We start from the raw sequence: 20379 nt of genomic DNA, 5'->3' as shown, positions 1-20379 counted from the left end.
CTGAAACCCAGGATGTGAACCCGACTGATAAACTGTGCAGTTTAGTGGATCCTTGGAATCAGAAGAACCTGGGTTCTAATCCCAGCTCTGCCATTTGTCTTCTGACTTAATCCCCACTACTCCCATTTTACAGATAAGGTAACTGAACCACAGAGAAGTTAAGTGACTTGCCCAGGGTCACACAGCAGACACTGTGGGACGGGGACTGTGTCCAACCTGATTATCTTGTATCTACTCCAGCACTTAGAACAGTGTTTGGCTCACAGTAAGTGCTTAACAAGTGCCATTAGTATGTGGCCGTGTCAAGATTAGAACCCAGGTCCTTCTGACTCCCAGGCCCATGCTCCATCTGCTAGGCCAGAAGGTCATGGGTTCTAATCCCGGCTCCACCATTTGTCTGCTGTGTGATCTTGGGCAATCATTTCCCTTATTTGGGCTTCCGTTACCTCATCTGTAAAATGAGGATTGAGGCTGTGAGCCCCATGTGGGGCTGAAACTGCATCCGACCTGATTTGGTTGTATCCCCCCAGCACTTAGTACAGTGCCTGGCAAATAGTAAGTGCTTAACAATTACCATCATCAGCATTATTATTATTATTACTTAATATGATTTTCAGTGAGAAACGAGATAGGGGCTTTGCTATACAAACAGACCATAATGATCCAATTATGTTTCTTGAGCAAATGTCGTCACTTCAGTGAAAACACCGCCAAGAAGTGTGTGGTTCTCTGGCTTCTTTGTGTAAATATACCAGTGGTTGGAATGATTCATTTTCTCCAATACAATGATTAACTAATGGTGCTTGTAACAAATCTTGTGATTGTTAATTACATCCTTTGATTACCTCAGAAAGGTAGTTAATGACCTGTTTTAAAATCTAACTTCCCGGAGCAGCTTTCTGAAAAACCTTTGCAGTGCATCGGGAACAGAAGCTCCAGAAACATATATCAGAGAGAATGAAAAAGGATCCTGGGACAGGTGGGAAGGGAAGAATTTTTCTCTCCCAACAGAGAAACTCAGTGCCCTGGGGTCAAGAAGAGGAGCGGAAATAAATTTCTCAGATGCTCAGGTGAGAAAAACGTTCCTCACATTACACTAGCTTTTATTTTTAAAAGCCAATTTCCCAGAAATTCAGGTCCCTTGCCCACTCCCAGGTTGAGAAGAGGGGTTACGCTCTCAGAAGACAAAGAATCCTTCTGACTTCCATGCCTGTGCTCTATCCATTAGGCCACACTGCACTCCCAACGTAGAGTGGTCCCCTCTAGACTGTAAGCTCACTGTGGGCAGAGAATGTGTCTGTTTATTGTTGTATTATACTCTCCCAAGCATTTAGTACAGAGCTCTGCATACAGTCAGCACTCAATAAATATGATTGAAAGGAAGCAGAAGGACATAAAGACCCTATCGATTCATATTATTTATTGAGCCTTTCTGTGTGCAGAATGCTAAGCACTTGGGAAAGTATAGTAGAGTGGGTAGACACTATCCTTGCCCACAAGGAGTTTTCAGTTCCAAGCCCAGCCCTGTGGCTGCAGGCCTTCTGTGGGGATGGTCCCATGACTCTCTCCCTCTCAATGTCCACAGCTCACTTTTTTGGAAAATGGTGTCTGGTGCAGTGGCCTGACCCATCCTCCTCCTCTCTTAAAGACAGGTCCCCCATGTGAGCCACGGGGATCAATCTCCCTTGGTCTCCATTGCCTTTTTGTAAAGTGGAGATGAACAGTGGCAAAGCCCTCTGCAAGATGAAAATGGTTTAACTTCGTGTCACGCCAGAAGCATCCGAATCTCTTCCTAATGAAGGCAGCAGTTCTGGGGAATCAATTCACCTTAGCCTAGCTTGAAAGTCCGCTTCAAAATACTGTCATTTCAGAAATGACTTGACTCCATTCTCCCTTTATTGTGGCTTGTGTTCAGGCTCAGGAAGAATAAATTGGCCCCCAAAATATGTTTTGAACAGGAAATTCTGAAATAAGTCATTAGACTGGGTGTTCCTTAGGAAGAATGAAGGGGAGATTTATCAATTATCTGGTTCATGGAGGTGGTATAGACAACAAACTGGATATTCAGGCCAAGAGTCCATTTTGAAGCCTGAATAGACTGGAGTAGCTTATCAAATTGATCAAATTAACAGGATAACTGCCCACCTCCTCCTGATTGTGTTGCTGGGACATACCCTATATTGGTATAATAATCCAGCTTTTGGCCACATCACTGGGCAGACAACCCCAGGCCAGGCCCAGAAAAATAACCCTTCCCCTCCACCACGGCACTTTTGGGTGCATGCTTTCAGAGAGATGAAATATTTTGAGGAAAAATGCACTCGATGCTAGAAGTTAAACCTATTTACTATGAAAACTCTAAAGAGGTGACCCAAAATGGCTTCCAGAAATCTAAGGCTCAGTTGCAGCACCTACCAACACCTCTCAATCCTTCATCCACATCTGCTCAGCCCTCCCAGGTTATTATCAATAATAATAATATTTAGTAAGTGCTCCCTGTCCCACGTGGGGCTCACAGTATAAGGCAAAGGATGGACACGTATTTAATCCCCATTTCAAAATGTGGTTTCTGAGACACAGAAAAAACAGAATGACCAAGAGCACACAGGCGACAAGTGGTGGAGCTGGGATTAGAAAATCAAAGTCTCCAGACATCCAGGCCTGTGCTCTGTCTAGGAGGCCAAGCCAAGCAGTTTGCATTCCAGCTTACTTAAAAGCACTCCTCCTTCCCCTTCCTACCACCCCCACCATCATTTTGACTAAAATCATACAAAACTAGAATTTGCAGAGGGCTCATCTGGCAGACACTGCTGATCCATTCAAGCGTTTGACTAGAACAAATGAACTTTCGGGTTTTTTGCTTGGAGGTGTTTACATTCAGACCTCTGGGATCATGTTAGCTGGGTTAAGCCAAAGCATTCGGTAGTCCCCAGCAAAAGCTATGGGAAAAACGAAAAACTATTTTTAGTTTACAATCAAAGCAACGCCTAATCTATCCCAAAAGAATAGTCTGACATTTCAGAGAAAAGCTGCACTGGGGGGGCAAACAGGGAATTCCAGGGAATTCCTTGATGGGATCTGGGAGCCAAGCTGACTTGAAATCATCTTTGAGCTGGCTATCAGAGCAGCATGTTGAATCTGGTCATGTCTTTCATGGTCTTGGCCTAACTCTGGCTATTGGGAGGCTGCATTGCTTTATTTTTTCTGATAGGCCCCTGGCCACTTGTAACTTAACAAATTGTTTGGCTCATTCTAGAAAATAAGCTCACTGTGGGCAAGGAAGATGTCTACCAACTCTGTTATACTGTGCTCTCCCAAACCCTTAGTACAGTGCCCTGAGCACAGTAAGTACTTAAAAATATGACTGACTAAAAAATGTTTCTGCCGCTACCAGAACCGCCTTCAAATATGCAAGAAGATGGGGAAGAAAAATCTGTAGTTCCACTGGTTGGGGAAAACCCTACCTGCTAAAAAAAAAATAAGAATTTTCAGAGTTGTCTGTCTGGCTCCTATTCTCAGACCTTCTCTTGAAGAAATGCAGAAGTGAAAAGAGAGACGCAAGTGTGAAAGTTATTTGTTAAGTTGAACCCTGGGTACTCTTGTCTCTAAAAAAACAAAAGAAACCAGGAGACTGGCCATAAGACCCAGTGGCATCAGGTAAATGCTATTAACTTTATTTCTTCAGATCCCCATATGAGAGTGAGAATGATGTCTTACAAACACTACCCAGAATGATCCAAGGTACACTAAATACTACTAACTTCTATGACATTCTTAACATTTGGCCACAGATTTGTAAACAACTGCAAAAATCTTTCTAAAACTGGTTCTAATGATGAATTTATCTGAAATGCAAATATCATTTAAGAGTATAGTGGCCGAAGGGAAAAGGATAAGCAAGTAAACATATAAATGCTTTAACTTGGATCTGCTAGTCATCAAAAAGCCAATTTGCAGAGAAAAATTGAATACTTATCCGCGACATTTCTAAGCCTCTTTACCAGCACCTAACCCATTCATCGTAAGAAATGATCTCAGAGGATTGATGACATGAGTTCAAATACGATTTTTGGTTCAGATTTTTATACCAAAAGGAGCCTGTCCAAGCATGCACTTTAATATCGGTGACTAAAAATTCATCAGAAGCACTCAGGCCTCAAAGAAAGCTTTTGCTCTTCTAAGTGATTTCACTTCTACTTCCAACCAAAGAGGTCCTCAGCCATTTACTTAATAGAAGTTATTTTTTCCCCATTTTCACTGTGAAACTCGATACATGAGTTGAAACAGTTGTAAACAACCCTTGTGTTTCCTTCAACTAACAACAGTCGGGTAACCTTTGTTGCTTTTTCAAAAGACCACAGTGAAGCACCATCACTCCTGCTTTCATATGGTTTCTTGGGTGCGGGCAGCAGAAAGAAAAAGGAGCCCAGCAGAGTGTCCATTTTCAGTCACAGCTGTAATCAGCAGCACAGAAACACTTCTTTGGGAAAGGGATTTCTTTTTCCTTCTCTCCCAAAATCCAGATAGGATCATCACATTTTAGATATAGAATTCCCAAGAGTTTCTATTTTTCTGAAGTGGTAATTCAATTATATGACATTAAAAAAAATCCCAAGACGCATCTAGCTTACTAAGTTTCCATGAAAACAAAGAAGTCACACTGCACATGAATACTAGTCAAATCAAAGGTGTATTTAGTGCCTAGCACTTGTAATTTTTTTTTTATAAAAGGACTCTCTTCCATATATTTTCTAAGAAATTATTTTCACTCTTCTCTAAACCTTCTTCGCTGAAATGAGGAAATCTGAAACTCCTATCAGACCATCCTTCTTTAGTTCCCTAAATCATAAAAAAGAAATCATTAGTGATATATTATATGTTTAAACAACTGATAAAGATGCTACTGCAAGTAATACTCAACATATGGTTAAAATCAATTTGATTTCTTCTAAAACTTTTGTGTCACCACAATTATGACATTCTTTTCTGGACCAAAAATAAAAGTGTGTATTTTCAATTAATAGTATATATTGAGCACTGCCTCTGCAGAACACTGTACTAAGAGTTTGAGAGACTACAGTAGATTACGCTCTCCCTGTCCTTAAGGAGTTTGCAATCCAGCTGGTATTTTTTTCAAATTTTCCTTTTTTAGAAATGTAAAATATTAAATGCAGATGTCCCACATGGGGCTCACGGTCTTAATTCCCATTTTACAGATGAGGTAACTGAGGCACAGAGAAGCAAAGTGACTTGTCCTGGGTCACACAGCAGACAAGCGGAAGAGCTGGGATTAGAATTTAAATCCTCCAACTCTCAGGCCATGCTCTATCTATCAGGCCATGCGCTTCTCAATCCCTGCCCTCAAAGACTTCATACTTCAGGAGAATAATAATGTTGGTATGTGTTAAGCGCTTACTATGTGCAGAGCACTGTTCTAAGCACTGGGGTAGACACAGGGTAATCAGATTGTCCCTCGTGAGGCTCCCAGTCTTTGTCCCTATTTTCCAGATGAGGTAACTGAGGCACAGAGAAGTTTAAGTGACTTGCCCAGTCACACAGCTGACAAGTGGCAGAGCCGGCATTCGAACCCATGATCTCTGACTCTCAAGCCCGGGCTCTTTCCACTGAGCCACACTGCTTCTCGAATAATAAAGAATAAATCTCAAAGAATAAACTCATTCTTCCCTTCCAGGGATGGGGGTGGATTATGTTTGTCTATCTTGCCTTTTGTTGGTTTGATTTGATGTCCACTGCTTAGGGCTAGGAAATAAGACTACTATCACTTATTCTTTCACTTGCATCAGTCCCCTCCTTAGTAGATTAAAAAGTATTTTCAAAAAGAGATTATTTAGTGAAATGAGAGGTTTCTGCAGTTAGAATAAATTCACTACTGATTACTGTTGTGATTGTATTAATATCTATCTCCCCCACTAAACATTAAGCTCACTGTGGGCAGGAAACGTGACTACCAACTCCGTTGAACTGTACTCTCCCGAGTGCTTAGCACAGTATTCTGCACAGAGCAAGTGCTCAATAGATACCCGCCTACTTACACTTGTTCCTTAAGAGAGTTCAGGAAAGATTCAATATCAGCCGGACACATCTCTCCATCTAATTGAGCCAGGTATTTGTAGATAAAGGAAAAGGTCTCAAACGGAATGCGAGCTGGTCCTCCCTCTGGGTCAGTGGTCAAAATTTCACAGGCATGTTTCAGGGCACTGTTTATTGTCTGGTCACACCCCATCCCGAGAGAGGGGAAAAACAAACACAAAACCACAGCATTAATCATTCTGGCTCATAAGATTTCACCATCATTTAATACCTCAGCTAAAGATTTATTCCTTTTTATTCATTCTCAATGAATGATTCCCCCGAAATGAAGCCTTGGATTTTTTTTTTTTTAGTGGTATTTGGTAAGTGTTTACTCTGTGCCAGGCACTGAACTAAATGCTGGGGTAGATATGAGTTTATCAGGTTGGACAGAGTCTCTGTCCCACGTGGAGCTCAAAGTCTAAGTAGGAGGGAGTAGTATTTAATCTCTATTTTACAGTTGAGGAAACTGAGGCACAGAGAAGTTAAGTGATCCACCCGAGGTCACACAGCTAGCAAATGGCAGAGCTGGGATTAGAATACAGGTCCTCTGACACCCAGCTTTCCCAGTGTTCTTTCCACTAGGCCACGCTGCTTCTCTACTTTGGTCAGGGACCATGATAATCTGTTTTTATCTTGTTTTAACCCAACACTCAGTACTGTGCCTGCCACCTAGTAAGCACCTAATAAATATTGCAAGAAACCAAGGCCAATTTCCAAATGACTGCACCATTTCAGCGCAACCAATAAAATAACCAAATGTCAGTCACTAAAATGCCAAGGGTAATTACACTGGAGTAAAGACTCTAGTGCACTATTTTAATCAAAGGAAATTAAAATCAGCAATTACATTTTTTTCTGTCATGATACGAGAAGGAAGTGGAATCCTATGAACCGGTTTAGTTTATCAGGTAGGAAGTTTCTCTCAATTTATGCCTGTCCATCCTGTTTGGATTTGATTTTGTATCAACCCTTTTGGGTCCCCAGTAGGTGTGCATCTTGCTAATCTACAACTCCCACGACAAATGAAAGTCTTCCGAGAAATCCTGAGTATTCAGACTCTTCCGTAAACGTTGATTTATGATCTGCCCTTCCCACCCCCCTCGGATTGACTTCATGGTTCCAACCTGCTCATAGTGGTGACAGAAAGCTGCCAAATAATGCATCCAAATCACAATGGAAAACTAAACACTTTGGGAAGACCTTCATTAGGACCAGTGATGTTTTGATAGCGTGCGTGTCTTGGAGCGAGACGATTCATAAAGGTCAGGCCCAGGCTCAAAAATAATTCTGGGGAGAGATCCTCGATGAATCAGATTACACATTGAACTTCTGAAGTGGAACTCAGGGTGAAGCACAAGCATGAGCTATTTCAAAGCATCGGCACACCAAACGTGGGGAAAAAATGTTTGAAATCCCGGAGACGGCTAACAGAGGGCCCAAGACTGCACCAACCAGCAGGGAACAGGGCATCTGCCCCCAACTGGATCATTTCCGATCCCCCGAGAGGAAGCCCAGTGTGATGCTTCCAGGAGGAGTGACTAAGAAATCGGAGCCAAGGTTTCGGGGACACTCTGCTAAACTTCTGAGAAAACTAACACCTCATGAACTTAAACCAATGCTGAACCGTACCACAAGCTAGGTCTGCCGAAGGGAATATTGGCGCTGTGGCAGTAGGTGGCAGACAGCAATTTAGACTATTGACCTGCAGAAGCAGAGATGGATCAATTTTTAAGGAGCTTCCTAAGAGAAAAATTTAACGAAGCAACGATTAACTCTTCGGGAGCACTACAACCCATTTCCTATCTCCTCTTCACTTCTCCTTTGCCTTTCTTCTTCCAAAAATCTTACAGAAGTCCATGAGGGTAAGGGTTTTTCTTAAACCTTAGTTTCCTTTTTTTAAAAATAGCATCTGTTAAGTACGTTCTGTACTAGGTGCTGGAGTAGATACATAATAATAATAATAATGATGATGATGGTGGCATTTGTTAAGCGCTTACTATGTGCCAAGCAAGGTAATCAGGTTGTACCAGGTGGGGCTCACAGTCTTAATCCCTATTTTACAGATGAGGTAACTGAGGCTCAGTGACCTGCCCAAAGTCACAATGTTGACAAGTGGCGGAGCTGGGATTAGAACCCACGACCTCTGACTCCCAAGCCTGGGCATTTTCCACTGAGCCACTGATACATGCTTAGTCCAGTGCTCTGCACACAGTAAGTGATCAATCAATACAATTGACTGATTGATTGACTGACCTTTTCCCTCTGTCCCTCCCAGGCACTGGGGGAAAGGAATCCTTAATCCCCTCTCTCCAGTCTTGCACCACACTGGGCTTTAGTAAGAAACTCTACCCAGAATTTGGAAGGGATTTTTTTTTCCACAGTTTCCCCAAAAAGCCAAAGAAATATTGGGGTTCCAAAGAGAGACCTATACGACATTAGATCATGCAGCACTGAGGAATCTAACTGGACTAGATACAACTACGGCACCACCTTATTCTCTGAGGTGTAACCTGAATCATAATCCCCAAATCTGTAGTGCTAACAGGGTTGTGGGAAGACGGTGGGAACAGGAAAAAACCACCCCCAAAACCTTTAAATAGCACTATTGTCATTCATCTGCTAAAACCATGGGATGCAAAGCTAAGTCAACTACAGAAAATCAGCTCTATCTTTGACATAATGTCTCCATCTAGTGCTGACACTGTAAAGTGAATTTTTTTACTTTCCAAAATACAGTTTTCTTCTCAGCCTCATTTGTTTCTCAAAATTATGAAGGCTTCAATGAATAGGAAAAATCCTGTATTTTTTCCACAAATTCTCAATGACAATAAAGAGTTCCCAGATCAGCAAGACCATATTTCATCAACCTATAAAAATGGAAATGACTCCTGACCTGTTGATCCTTCCAGGCGCCTAATGCCGGGCAGCTATCTGAACGTTGAGCCTTGGAGTGCAGTCTCAGGGGGACAATCTTTATTCTGCTCTATTCAGAGACTTAGTAGATACCTAAATTGCTCTCTTCTCCTTAAGGCCCTCCAGTTACAAGCAAGAAACCATGAATTGTATTTTATTTTCTAATACACCTTCTTATGCTCAACTCTTTTTTCAGCAGAAACAAAGATTTAGGAGCTCAACTTTTGCTTCTGTTTTTCCAAATTATTGGAATCTTAAAAACTTTCACAGCGCTGGGTACAGGCAAAGTGCTTTTAGATCTCCTGGTCGTGGTCACATGATATTCATTAATGTACAAAATCCCTTCAGGTCATCAGTAAAAGCACAAGCACAGATAAGAACAGTGACTTCTCCTAGTCTCACAGACCCTGTGACTTCATGGAGCAAATATTTCCAAATTGAAAAATGTTGTTTGGCCTAATGAAGCATTTGCACGTCCAGCTATTTTGAACCAATAAAACATATTTATTGTGCAGAGCACTGTCCTGAGTGCTTGGGAGAATGCAGTGCAACAGAGTTGGTGGACATCTTCCCATCCCCTAAGGAGTCTGTACTGTCTGAGGGGGAGACAGACATTAAAATAAATTACGGATATTTACCCAAGTGCTGTGGGGCTGAGGGTGGGGTGGATAAAGGATACAAATCTAAGTGCAAGGACAGTGCTCAATACAATGCTCTGCACACAATAAGTGCTCAATGAATACTTTTGAATGAATGAATAAATGCAGAAGGGAGAAAAAGTAGGGGCAATAAGGGCATAGTTGGGGAAGGCCTCTTAGAGGAGACGTGATTTTAGTAAGTCTTTGAGGGTGGGAAGAGTGAGCCCCGAGGAGCCGGTTTTCAAAAGTCACTTAATCAAAGAGAAAACAGCCCCCTGGGAGAGATGGCTCCCACACCAGAGATCCTTAAAACTCCAGGTGCTCCAGAGCTCACCCCAAGGATTTCCTGGCTCATTTTAAAATAGTCACTGAGCTGACTGGTTTCTTCGATTCTTCCAGATCATCTTTTAAAAGAACCTTCAAAAGCTTACCCCAGTGATCTGAAAGACTGGAACTTCAGACAAGATCTCCATCTTGCCTCGAGGAACCCTAACCGTCTTCCTAAGGTCCCCGAATGAAGTCAAGGATTGCAGGGAGGATGCAGCTCTGTCCTATGACTCCTTCCACTCGGCCAGAGAACAGGCAAGGTGGAAGTTTACCAGACTATACAGAGTGGGTGATGTAGCACAGGCTGCCAGGAATATTACAAGGTAAACAAAGGGACAGTAAAGAAATATTTAGCCAGAGACAACCAGGGTGGACTCTGGACAAATAAAAAATGGCTAAAATAAGTTTACTTCCACTGTTCAACTGTGGTCCCCGAATGTTTAATTTGGCTTTCATGGGAGTGTAAATGGGCTGTTGATAATACATACCCCACCAAGCGCGCTACATCCGAGTGCTAGAAATTTCATCCATTCTACTTTGGTTTTAAAGTCACCCAGTTGTAGAATGAATCTCAGTTTCTCAGTGGGCAAACACAGATTTTTCCATTTCTTCTCTAGTTCTGGTATTTCCACTTCACCCTTTGAAGACAACTTTAAAAATAAACAAGGAAGAATAATGTAGCAGAAATCTCAAAACCGAGTCTTAGAATAGTCCCACTAATTCCCTAAGGTTTAGGGGTAGAAACCTTGGGAAAGCGTCCTCTCGGACCTCGCTAGCTTATGTACAGACACATCACTATAGTTCTCTCAACATCAGCCGTGTGGATAGCTTAGCTGCCGGCAGCTCTGCAGGAAGGGGCCTTGAGAGGCTGTAAGAGTGAACTTTGGAGAGTCGGCGGCAGCAGGGTTGCTCTCCTCACCCGCTCCTGCTGCTCCCACGGCTCTGATTCCAGGGAATAATAATCACAATCATGGTACTTGTTAAGTACTTACTCTGTACCAAGCACTGTTCTAAGCATTGGGGTAGATACAAGTTAATCAGGTTGGACACAGCCCCTGTCCCACATGAGGCTCACACTCTTAATCCCCGTTTTACAGATGAGGTGACAGAGGTCCAGAGACGTGAAGTGACTTGCCCAAGGTCATACAGACGTGTGGCAGAGCCGGGATTAGAACACAGGTTCTTCTGATTCCCAGGCCCGGGCTCTAGTTACTAAGCTACGCTGCTTCTCCTACTCGCTGGGGGTGGGGGTGAGTGGGAGGGGTAAGGAGAGGCATTTCAGGGTAAACCTCAACTCCACAGGAGGATTGGATCTATAAAAGGTGAAAAGTCCCTTGGTCGGAGTCACTAGTAATGGAGACTTCCTGGTGACAGAGAGGCTGGTTGGCCTGGGGGCCATGGGGCAAATCCCGAAAATCTCTCCAAATTCTGAGAGAAGTTGGGGCTCTAGAATTTGACCCATCGCTCTCAAAAGCAAAATACCAAACTTTGAAGGACAGACTGAGGTTACTTTGGAAAGTTGAGTTCCCCCCATCGTTTAGGTGATTTGGACATGAGAGAAATTATCATGGGTAATAATAATAATTGTGACCTATGTTAAGCGCTAAAGAGTCAAGCACTGTCCTAAGAGCAGGGGTAGATACAAGCTAATCACGGATGCCGTGTTTTGATCGGTGTTTAATTTTCTTAGGGGATTTTCTGTTCGTTGAAAGAGGTAATCTCAAGGTTCCTGCATCCGAATAGTGTGCATGGGACAAATTTATCAGCAAGTTGAAAAAATATCTATCTGGGAGACATAATGGCTAGTGGTGCTAACTAACCTCTAACTGCCTGATTAAGCCAGTTTTGCAACAAGTACCGTCAACATAATTCAGTCCAGTACGGCTGAAAAATAATAGGTTCTGTTCATTGAGTAATGGCATCCGTGACGTCGGACACTTGTCCATATTTACTGATTGATCTGTTTCCTGCTTGACTGATGATTGCAACCCAGGACATCGCCAAGGACTTAGTAAAGTCCTTGGACTTGGAGACTTGGAGAGTGGGGAGGGGTAGCTTATGGGAGCACCTTTTCCAATTTTTTGTGAAAACCAGAGGAAAAGCGAAAAAGAACAAAAAAGAAATTAGTTACACCACTAGCAATATAAAGACACACCGGTAATGAAAGATTTTCAATTTGGTGTATATGTGTAAATAGAGAATCTAATTTCACATTTTTCACAGCTGATTCAGCAAAAGTGCACTTTGCACAACAGGATAGTCATTACCGATGCTAAATACGTCTAAATTATTAAAGCTAAAATGAAATGGGCTATAATTACTCTGCTCATGTCAGCCAAAATACTTCAAGTGGTTAAGCCAAGGGAAACTGTGCAGCAATATCTCTAAGTGATAGAGAGGTGTAATCCGGGCATTGAAATTATTAGGATTATTACTAGGATTACTACTAATCACTAGGATTCTTAATTATTATTAATTGTGGCTTTGTGGTAGTAGGGTAGCCACTTAAACCGCTTTCGCTGCAACAGCTCGTACCTGTTTATGTAACACTTTGAGGAGTCCTTGAGTCAGTCCCGTGTCCGTCTTCTGAGTTGCCACAGGCATTTCCATTCTGTCTTTTACAGGAAGTGGGTGTCCTTTGGACAAAGCTGAGAAGTACCTAAAAGTAACCAAAGCATGCTGGAAAGTTCACAGATCCCAAAGAGAGTGATTTGTAAATGAGAGTTTTCTAAAGAAAAATGTGCTTGCTACTTGGGGATTGCAAGAAACTAAATGATCTTGGGCAATGTCACTAAAATAAGAGACTGATGGATCTGGTTTTATTTTAAAATAAACAAAATTTCATAGTTGTGTATTATCCATTAAGCTATGAAGCTCTTTTGCTAGGACTTCCACTCTTCCTCCATTTTTTCCTGAAACCCTAAGGCTTCACTTCCCAAGAGAATAGATAGCACAGCAGTGGGAGGTCAGGAAGAAGTGTCACCTTCATATGGTACTCTCCCAAACGCTTAGTACAGTGCTCTGCCCACAGGAAGCACTCAATAAATTTGACAGAATGAATACGGTGGATCACTTTTCACAGTTCTCTTTCCACCTCATTAAGAGTGTCCAGAGAGGATGAGGGGGACACCGTGGTGCAGCTGTCTCTTGGGCGTTTGCTTTACTGTGGCCTTGCTCGCCACTTTTGAGGGCAGCTGGATTTGAATTCTTCAAATAATATAGTACTTGTTAATCGCTTACTATGTGCCAAGCGCAGTTCTAAGCGCTGGGGTAGATACAAGTTAATTAGGTTGGGCACAGTCCCTGTCCCACCTTGGGCCGTACTCTCAATCCCCATTTTTTATAGATGAGGTAACTGAGGCACACAGAAGTCAAGTGATTTGCCTAAAGTCACACAGCAGACAAGTGGTGGAGCTAGGATTAGAACCCATGACCTTCTGACTGCCAGGTCTGTGCTCTAACGACTAGACCATGCTGCTTCTTGTTGCTTCTCATTTAAAATGTGTTCATTTGTCAACCTCACAGACTGTAAACTCGACAGGGAGCGTATCATATTTCTCCCTTGTAATTCCTTTAATTCCTCCTTTAATAAATAACAGTGGCAGTATTCTAGGGAGCTGGATTGTTTACTTCATTATGGAAGCGCAGCTCCATTCCAAGGTGGATCTGTGGTTCAAGGTCAGCTCCGGAATAATAATAATAATAATAGCATTTGTTAAATGCTTACTATGTGCCAAGCACTGTTTTAAGCACTGGGGTCGATACAAGTTAATCAGGTTGGACACAGTCCCTTTCCCTTACATCTCATACAAGTGGATATTTGTAATTCCTCAATCCAGTTATATACATGAGCAGGGAAAATGAAGTGCAGCTTAGTAATAGTAGTAGTAGTAGTAGAGAAGCAGCGTGGCTCAGTGGAAAGAGCAAGGGCTTGGGAGTCAGAGATCATGGGTTCGAATCCTGTCTCTGCCACTTGTCAGCTGTTTGACTGTGGGCAAGTCACTTAACTTCTCTGTGCCTCAGTTCCCTCATCTGTAAAATGGGGATTAAAACTGTGAGCCTCAAGTGGGACAACCTGATCACCCTGTCTCTACCCCAGCGCTTAGAACAGTGCTCTGCACATAGTAAGCGCTTAACAAATACCAACATTATTATTAGTAGTATTAGTAGTAGGAGGGGTGTAATGTGATACCCCTTAGTTAATATGGCTAGGTGCTACTACAAATTTATGAGGCAAATACTTTTAATAGCTTGCAGAAAAAGTCTATCCGCAAAGTCGACTTTGCCTTTTTGCCTGTTTTTATCTTCAGATGTGGTTATTTATCGAAATATTATGCGTGCCTGTTCTGCCCGGCCTTTAAATCCATTAAACAGAACCGATATCTGGTAATACGTTGTACTGACCCACGTACACTTAACGCTCAGTCAGTAGTCTTGGCTGCACAGAAGCAAAGATATTTCAAAAGGTGTGTTTTATTGCTTCATCAGATCAAGCCTCGGGTGGATAAGAGATACTCTGCTTCCCAATGTCATTATCAAATACAACATGCCCTACAGTGATTTACATCACGTTATGATGATATAAATTCAGCTTTATTCAACCGAAGTTTTAAGGGGGGATTTTGACAGGTATTTTACACAATATATCTTTTCATCACAAAAAATAGTTTGTAGTAAGGAGATCCAGGGAGAAGCATGAAAGGATTTATAAGTCAAATAATGAATGGAATCTGAAAGCAGCCCATCGGACTGTAAAGTGCTATTAATCTCGGCCTGCCTGGGGGAGGTTGGGTAGGAGGGAAGAGAAGAGAAGGGCAGGGTTGTCTTTGATTCTCTGCCACTCGAGATGGCAGATGTTCTTTTGAGAAGACGTGATGCTTGAGCTCCTGTCTAGAGCCCGTCTCCAAGAGTCAGGTGGAGTTAAAGGTTTGCTTTTACTTGAAGCCTGAAAACATTCCTGTGAGAAGTTGGCGTCAAGGAACACTTGACTTTCACTTTTGCTTCTGAAATCAAAGTAAAACTTGAAGATCCGGCTCTTTCTAAATTGCTGTTGATTACATCCAGGGATTCAGGATAAAACTGCAATATCGCCTCAATTCATGCCATTAATGTCTAGGGTTCAGAATAGGCTCGAAATATTATAAGAGATAGTCATCCTTGGCACCTACCCGCAACTTTACAAAAATGGATTGATTTACAAACATAGTACCTGATATGGTAGCTTAGTTCTTTTTAAAGATGAGAAAATCACAGTGGGATGTGTGTTTTAGATAGAATGGGATAGCGGAATAAGCGAAACATTCTTCCAACAAACATTCATCTGGGACACAGCCCGATGCCATGTTGGAAGAAATCTGTGGCGTTAGACCCAGCGTGAGTACCAGATACAACTTTTCCTTAATGTGGGACTCGGCGAGAACACAACTCCCACATTAAAAGAGAATTGACTGAATCACTCACTTCTAATTCTGTCAGCAGAACATGTTGTGTCCTGTCTACCCACAGCTAAATTGGTGATGTAAGACTAGTAGGACTTTTCTCTTTCCTGAAGGAGCGGAATCTCTGGGAGAACCCAGTCGCTGCTCTGATTTTTGCAGTCTGCTCCCATCCAGACGGCCCTAATGAAGGACAGGAAGGATTCTTTCTTCAGCATGGCCTCCTCAAGGGCCAATTCTACAGAGGGGAACTGAATACTTGATATTCATGTCCTCACGCTCATAAAAGCTGGGATAAATTGCTTCACCCTCAAAATACCTGCCCTTGATGCTAAGACAAAGGGTTAAAAGGAGTCATTAAAAGACTGGAACATCTGCTCATTATCTCCCTCTCTCCCCCTCTAGACTGTAAGCTCCTTTTAGGCAGGGAACATACCTAGCGATTCTGCTATTTGTTCTCTCTCGAGTACTTAGTACTGTGCATGGAACACAGTAAAGGTTCAATAAATACCACGTATTGATTGATCCCTGGAGGATACAGATTCTGACTGCCTTATTTTTTCCTTAAATTGGTTGCTAATCCATACAATTTTAAAGATAATTAAGTGGCTCTCACAGGCAAAACGAAAATACCATTAAACCAAGCCCGATGCTTCGCACTTTCGTGGTGATTACTTACCCAGCTGACCATTGCAGCACATCCGTGGGTTGAGTCCGAATAGCGGCTTTTGTGAACTGTTTCAATATATCTGGGAGTTCTGGGGGAATATTTATTTGCTGGGCGCAGAACATGGTATCGGGAAGAGGCATGATCCTTGTGAAGCGTAATCAAATCTTGAAAGAGAAAGAGAGCGATATGTTGAGGAATACATGAGGACCTGAGCAGCTTTTGAGGTAAAAAAAAAAGTGAGGGCAGCTTATGAGTTTTATCTTAAGTAGAATAGTTCCCTTCTACTTCTAGGTGCATGTTACCGATTGTACAAACTGCCTTCTGGTATTTGTTAAGTGCTTACTACGTGTCAGGCACTGTACTAAACGCTGGGGTACAAATAAATGAATTAGAGATTAGATACAAGCTAATCAGGCTGGATACAGTCCCTGTCCCACATGGGGCTCACAGTGTTCATTCCCAGTTTGACAGATGAGGTAACGGAGGGGCAGAGAAGTGAAGTGACTCGGCCAAGGTCACACCGCAGACACGTGGCGGAGCCCCCATCGGAACCCAGGTCCTTCTGACCGCCAGGCCCGTTCTCTGTCCACTAGGCAAAGTCACCTTCTGCTGTTCTTTCTACAGCACATGAAAATACCTGTGAATTCCTGCTCTCCTTGCTATGAAAAACCTGGGAGTTCCCATCCTGAGGAAGGAGATGGGCTACAGGAAAGGCAATTCCATCTGCCTGGTATCTTAGTTATTATCATTATTATTATTAACCATATTTATTGAATGCTTACTGAGAGCAAAGCACTATACTAAATGCTTGGGAGAGTACAGTATAACAACAAAGACATTCCCTGCCCACAACGAGCTCAGAGTCTAAAGGGGGAGACAGACATTAATGCAAATAAATACATAAATTACGGATACACACATATATATATATATATATATACATATGTGCTGTGGCAAAGGCAAAGAGGGTGAATGAAGGAGCAAGTATGAGCGGCCCAGAAGGGAATGGGAGAAGAGGAGAGGAGGGCTCAGTCAGGGAAGGCTTCCTGGAGGGGCCATGTGGGCCGGGGGGGGTGTCTTAGTCTCCCAGACTAAGCCCCCCCCACTTTTCCTCAGCTTCCCCTCCACTCTGCATCGCCCCGACTCGCTCCTTTCGCTCTACCCCCTTCTCCCCGCCCCACAGCACTTGTATATATATAAATATATATTTACATATCTATAATTCTATTTATTTATATTGATGCCTGTTTGTTTTAATGTCTGTTGCTCCCCTTCTAGACTGTAAGCCCGCAGTGGGCAGGGATAATGAATTGTCTCTCTTTATTGCAGAATTGTACTCCAAGTGCTTAATGCAGTGCTCTTCACCCAGTAAGCCCTCAATAAGTACGACCGAATGCATGAATGAAGCCTCAGGTGTTCAGATGCCAGCTACGTACGAAACAGCCTCTACTGGGGTGTGGGAACCCGAGAAGAAGGGGGAGAAGATGAGAGCGCTCCTGAACAGAGAAGCAGCACGGCGCAGTGGCTAGAGCCTGGGCCTGTGAGTCAGAAGGTCACGGGTTCTAATCCTAGCTCTGCCACTTTCTGTGTGACCTGGGGCAAGTAACTTCGCTTCTCTGTGCCTCAGTTACCTACTCTTTCAAGAGGGGATTGAGACTGTGAACCTGGGACTGCGTCCAACCCGATCTGTTTCTATCCCCTGCAGCGCTTACCGGATACACAAGTTTTCCTTAATGTGGGACTCCGCGAGAACACAACTCCCACACTAAAAGAGAATTGACTGAATTAGTCACTTCTAATTCTGTCAACAGAACGTGTTGTGTCCTGTCTACCTACAGCTAAATTGGGGGTGTAACACTAGTAGGACTCTTCTCTTTCCCAGTCCATTCATTCAATCGTATCCACTGAGCGCTTACTACGTGCAGAGCACTGTACTAAGCGCTTGGAGGGTACAATTTGGCAACAGAGAGAGACAATCCCTGCCCAACGACGGGCTCCCTGTCTAAAAGGGGGAGACAGACAACAAAAGAAGTATTCATTTCTTCATTCGATCGTATTTATCGAGCGCTTACTATGTGCAGAGCACTGTACTGAGCGCTTGGAATGTACAATTCGGCAACAGAGAGAGACCATCCCTGCCCAATGATGGGCTCCCACTGTAAAAGGGGGAGACAGACAACAGAGCAAAATAGAACCAAACAAAAAGAAGACATCATCATCAAGATATAGAGAATCAAGGGGATGTAAAATGTTGACTCTATTTATTACCATTGTTCTTGTCTGTCCATCTCCCCCGATTACACTGTAAGAACGTCAAACGGCAGGGACTGTCTCTATCTGTTGCCGACTTGTTCATCCCAAGCGCTTAGTACAGTGCTCTGCACATAGTAAGCGCTCAATAAATACTATTGAATGAATGAATGTTAAGCGCTTACTATGTGCCGAGCACTGTTCTAAGCACTGGGGTAGACACAGGGGAATCAGGTTGTCCCACGTGGGGCTCCCAGTCTTCATCCCCATTTTACAGATGAGGTCACTGAGGCCCAGAGAAGTGAAGTGGCTTGCCCACAGTCATACAACTGACAGGTGGCAAGGCCGGGATTCAAACCCATGACCTCTGACTCCCAAGCCCGGGCCCTTTCCACTGAGCCACGCCACTTCTCTTGATGTACACCTCATTAACCCAATAAATAGGGTAATAAAAAACATATACAAATGAGCACAGTGCTGAGGGGAAGGGGGGACTCAGTCTGGGAAGGCTGAAGGAGGTGAGCTCTCAGTCGGGCACATAGTAAGTGCTTAACGAACACCACAGTTATCATTAATAATAATAATATCGTCGTATTATTATATTATGATATATCACTATAATAATATGTATTATTATAATACAGAACACATAGCATTATAATGAATATCATTATAATGATCATTATAATTATGATAGTAATGCAATAATGACAATAATAATAATCAACAATAATAATAACAATGATAATGATATAATAATGATCAATAATGATGATGATAATGTCATGATGATCAATTACAGTAACGATAATAAATAATGATGATAATAATGCTAATAACATAATAATAATAATAATGATATTAGTGATAAATAACGATGGTGATAATAATGATAATGATCATAACAATAACGATAATAATGATAAAATATGATGATGATGATAATAATAATGATAAGAATGATGGTGATGATAACAATAATGACAATATGATAATAACAACAATAATGATAATAATATAATCAATAACAATGATAACAATGATAATGACATAATAATCGATAATAAAACAATAACGGTAATATAATAATCAATAACGACGATGATAATGATGATGATAATAACGACAATAATAATAAAGATATAATAACGATGGGGATGATGATGATGATAATAATAATGAGAACAGTAATACTAATGATAACAATAATGTAATGACATAATAATCAATAATAATAATATAATCAATAATGATGGTGATGATGATGACGATAATGGTGACAATGATAGTAATAATGATAACACGATGATGACAATGAGAATAATGATCATTATGATAATAATAACATGATGATGATGACAATGATAAATAATAACGGCGATGATAATAATGATGATAACATGATAATGATGATAACAATAAGGATAACGATCTACTAGTCACTAATAATGATGACAATAATGATAACACCATAATAATGAACCCTGACGATCATCGCACCCCCAGCAGAAGCTTAGCGATGGCGGAGGAGGCCGGGAGGCTGGGAGGTGGGGGGAGGGGGCCGGGCCGTTACCAGGCAACCGCCACGCTGGTCCCTCGTGCTGGCTCCGCCCCCCTCCCTCCGGCACGCACGGACGTCCTGACGCACGGACGCCCTGACGTCCTGACGCCCCGACGTCGTGACGCCCGCAGCTTCCCGGCCCGGGGCGAGCGGGAGGCGTGGCCTTCCGAGGGGAGGCGCAGGCCGTGGGTTCAAATCCCACCCCCGGTCTGCTCCGTCGCCTGGGCCTCCCTCACTAATCGCATCTGGCAAATGGGCGTGACAAGAAGGGGGGGGGGGGGCGTCTGTTTTCCATCCCAGCACTTGAACTGAGCCACGCCGCTTCCGCTATGTCCAAGGTAGTTGACATCTGTGTTTTAAGTGCTGTGATAGAAAAAAAGACTAATCAGGTCAGGCACAGGCCCTGCCCCGCCAGGGACTCACAGCCTAAGAGGAAACTTGACATTTTAGTTATTTCTTTTTTAACAGATGAAGAAAACGAGGTCCGGACAG

At 42.6% G+C, this 20379-nt stretch overlaps 1 protein-coding gene across 3 annotated transcripts; it reads right to left on the bottom strand.

Moving 5' to 3' along the window:
- Nucleotides 1-4671: 4671 nt before the first annotated feature.
- Nucleotides 4672-19899, bottom strand: ROPN1L (rhophilin associated tail protein 1 like). Of its 3 annotated transcripts, XM_007659720.3 has the most exons (7): nt 19797-19811; nt 17789-17841; nt 16086-16240; nt 12507-12630; nt 10460-10621; nt 6054-6229; nt 4672-4839 (listed from the first exon to the last, which is right to left on the bottom strand). In XM_007659720.3, exons 3-7 carry the CDS (start codon nt 16214-16216, stop codon nt 4776-4778), a joined length of 657 nt encoding a protein of 218 aa, XP_007657910.1. In that variant the 5' UTR covers nt 16217-16240; nt 17789-17841; nt 19797-19811; the 3' UTR covers nt 4672-4775. The 3 variants fall into 3 exon arrangements, with proteins under 3 accessions (XP_007657910.1, XP_007657909.1, XP_001519179.1); XM_007659719.4 differs by lacking the exons at nt 17789-17841; nt 19797-19811 and adding an exon at nt 19827-19899; XM_001519129.5 differs by lacking the exon at nt 17789-17841 and having other exon boundaries at nt 19797-19852.
- Between the last annotated feature and the right edge of the window lie 480 nt (nt 19900-20379).

The sequence above is a fragment of the Ornithorhynchus anatinus genome, chromosome X3 (assembly GCF_004115215.2).
Source record: "Ornithorhynchus anatinus isolate Pmale09 chromosome X3, mOrnAna1.pri.v4, whole genome shotgun sequence".
In the NCBI taxonomy this organism is placed as follows: Eukaryota; Metazoa; Chordata; class Mammalia; order Monotremata; family Ornithorhynchidae; genus Ornithorhynchus; species Ornithorhynchus anatinus.
The sequence above is the reverse complement of the archived record's forward strand: the minus strand, read 5'-3'. Positions and strand labels throughout refer to the sequence as shown.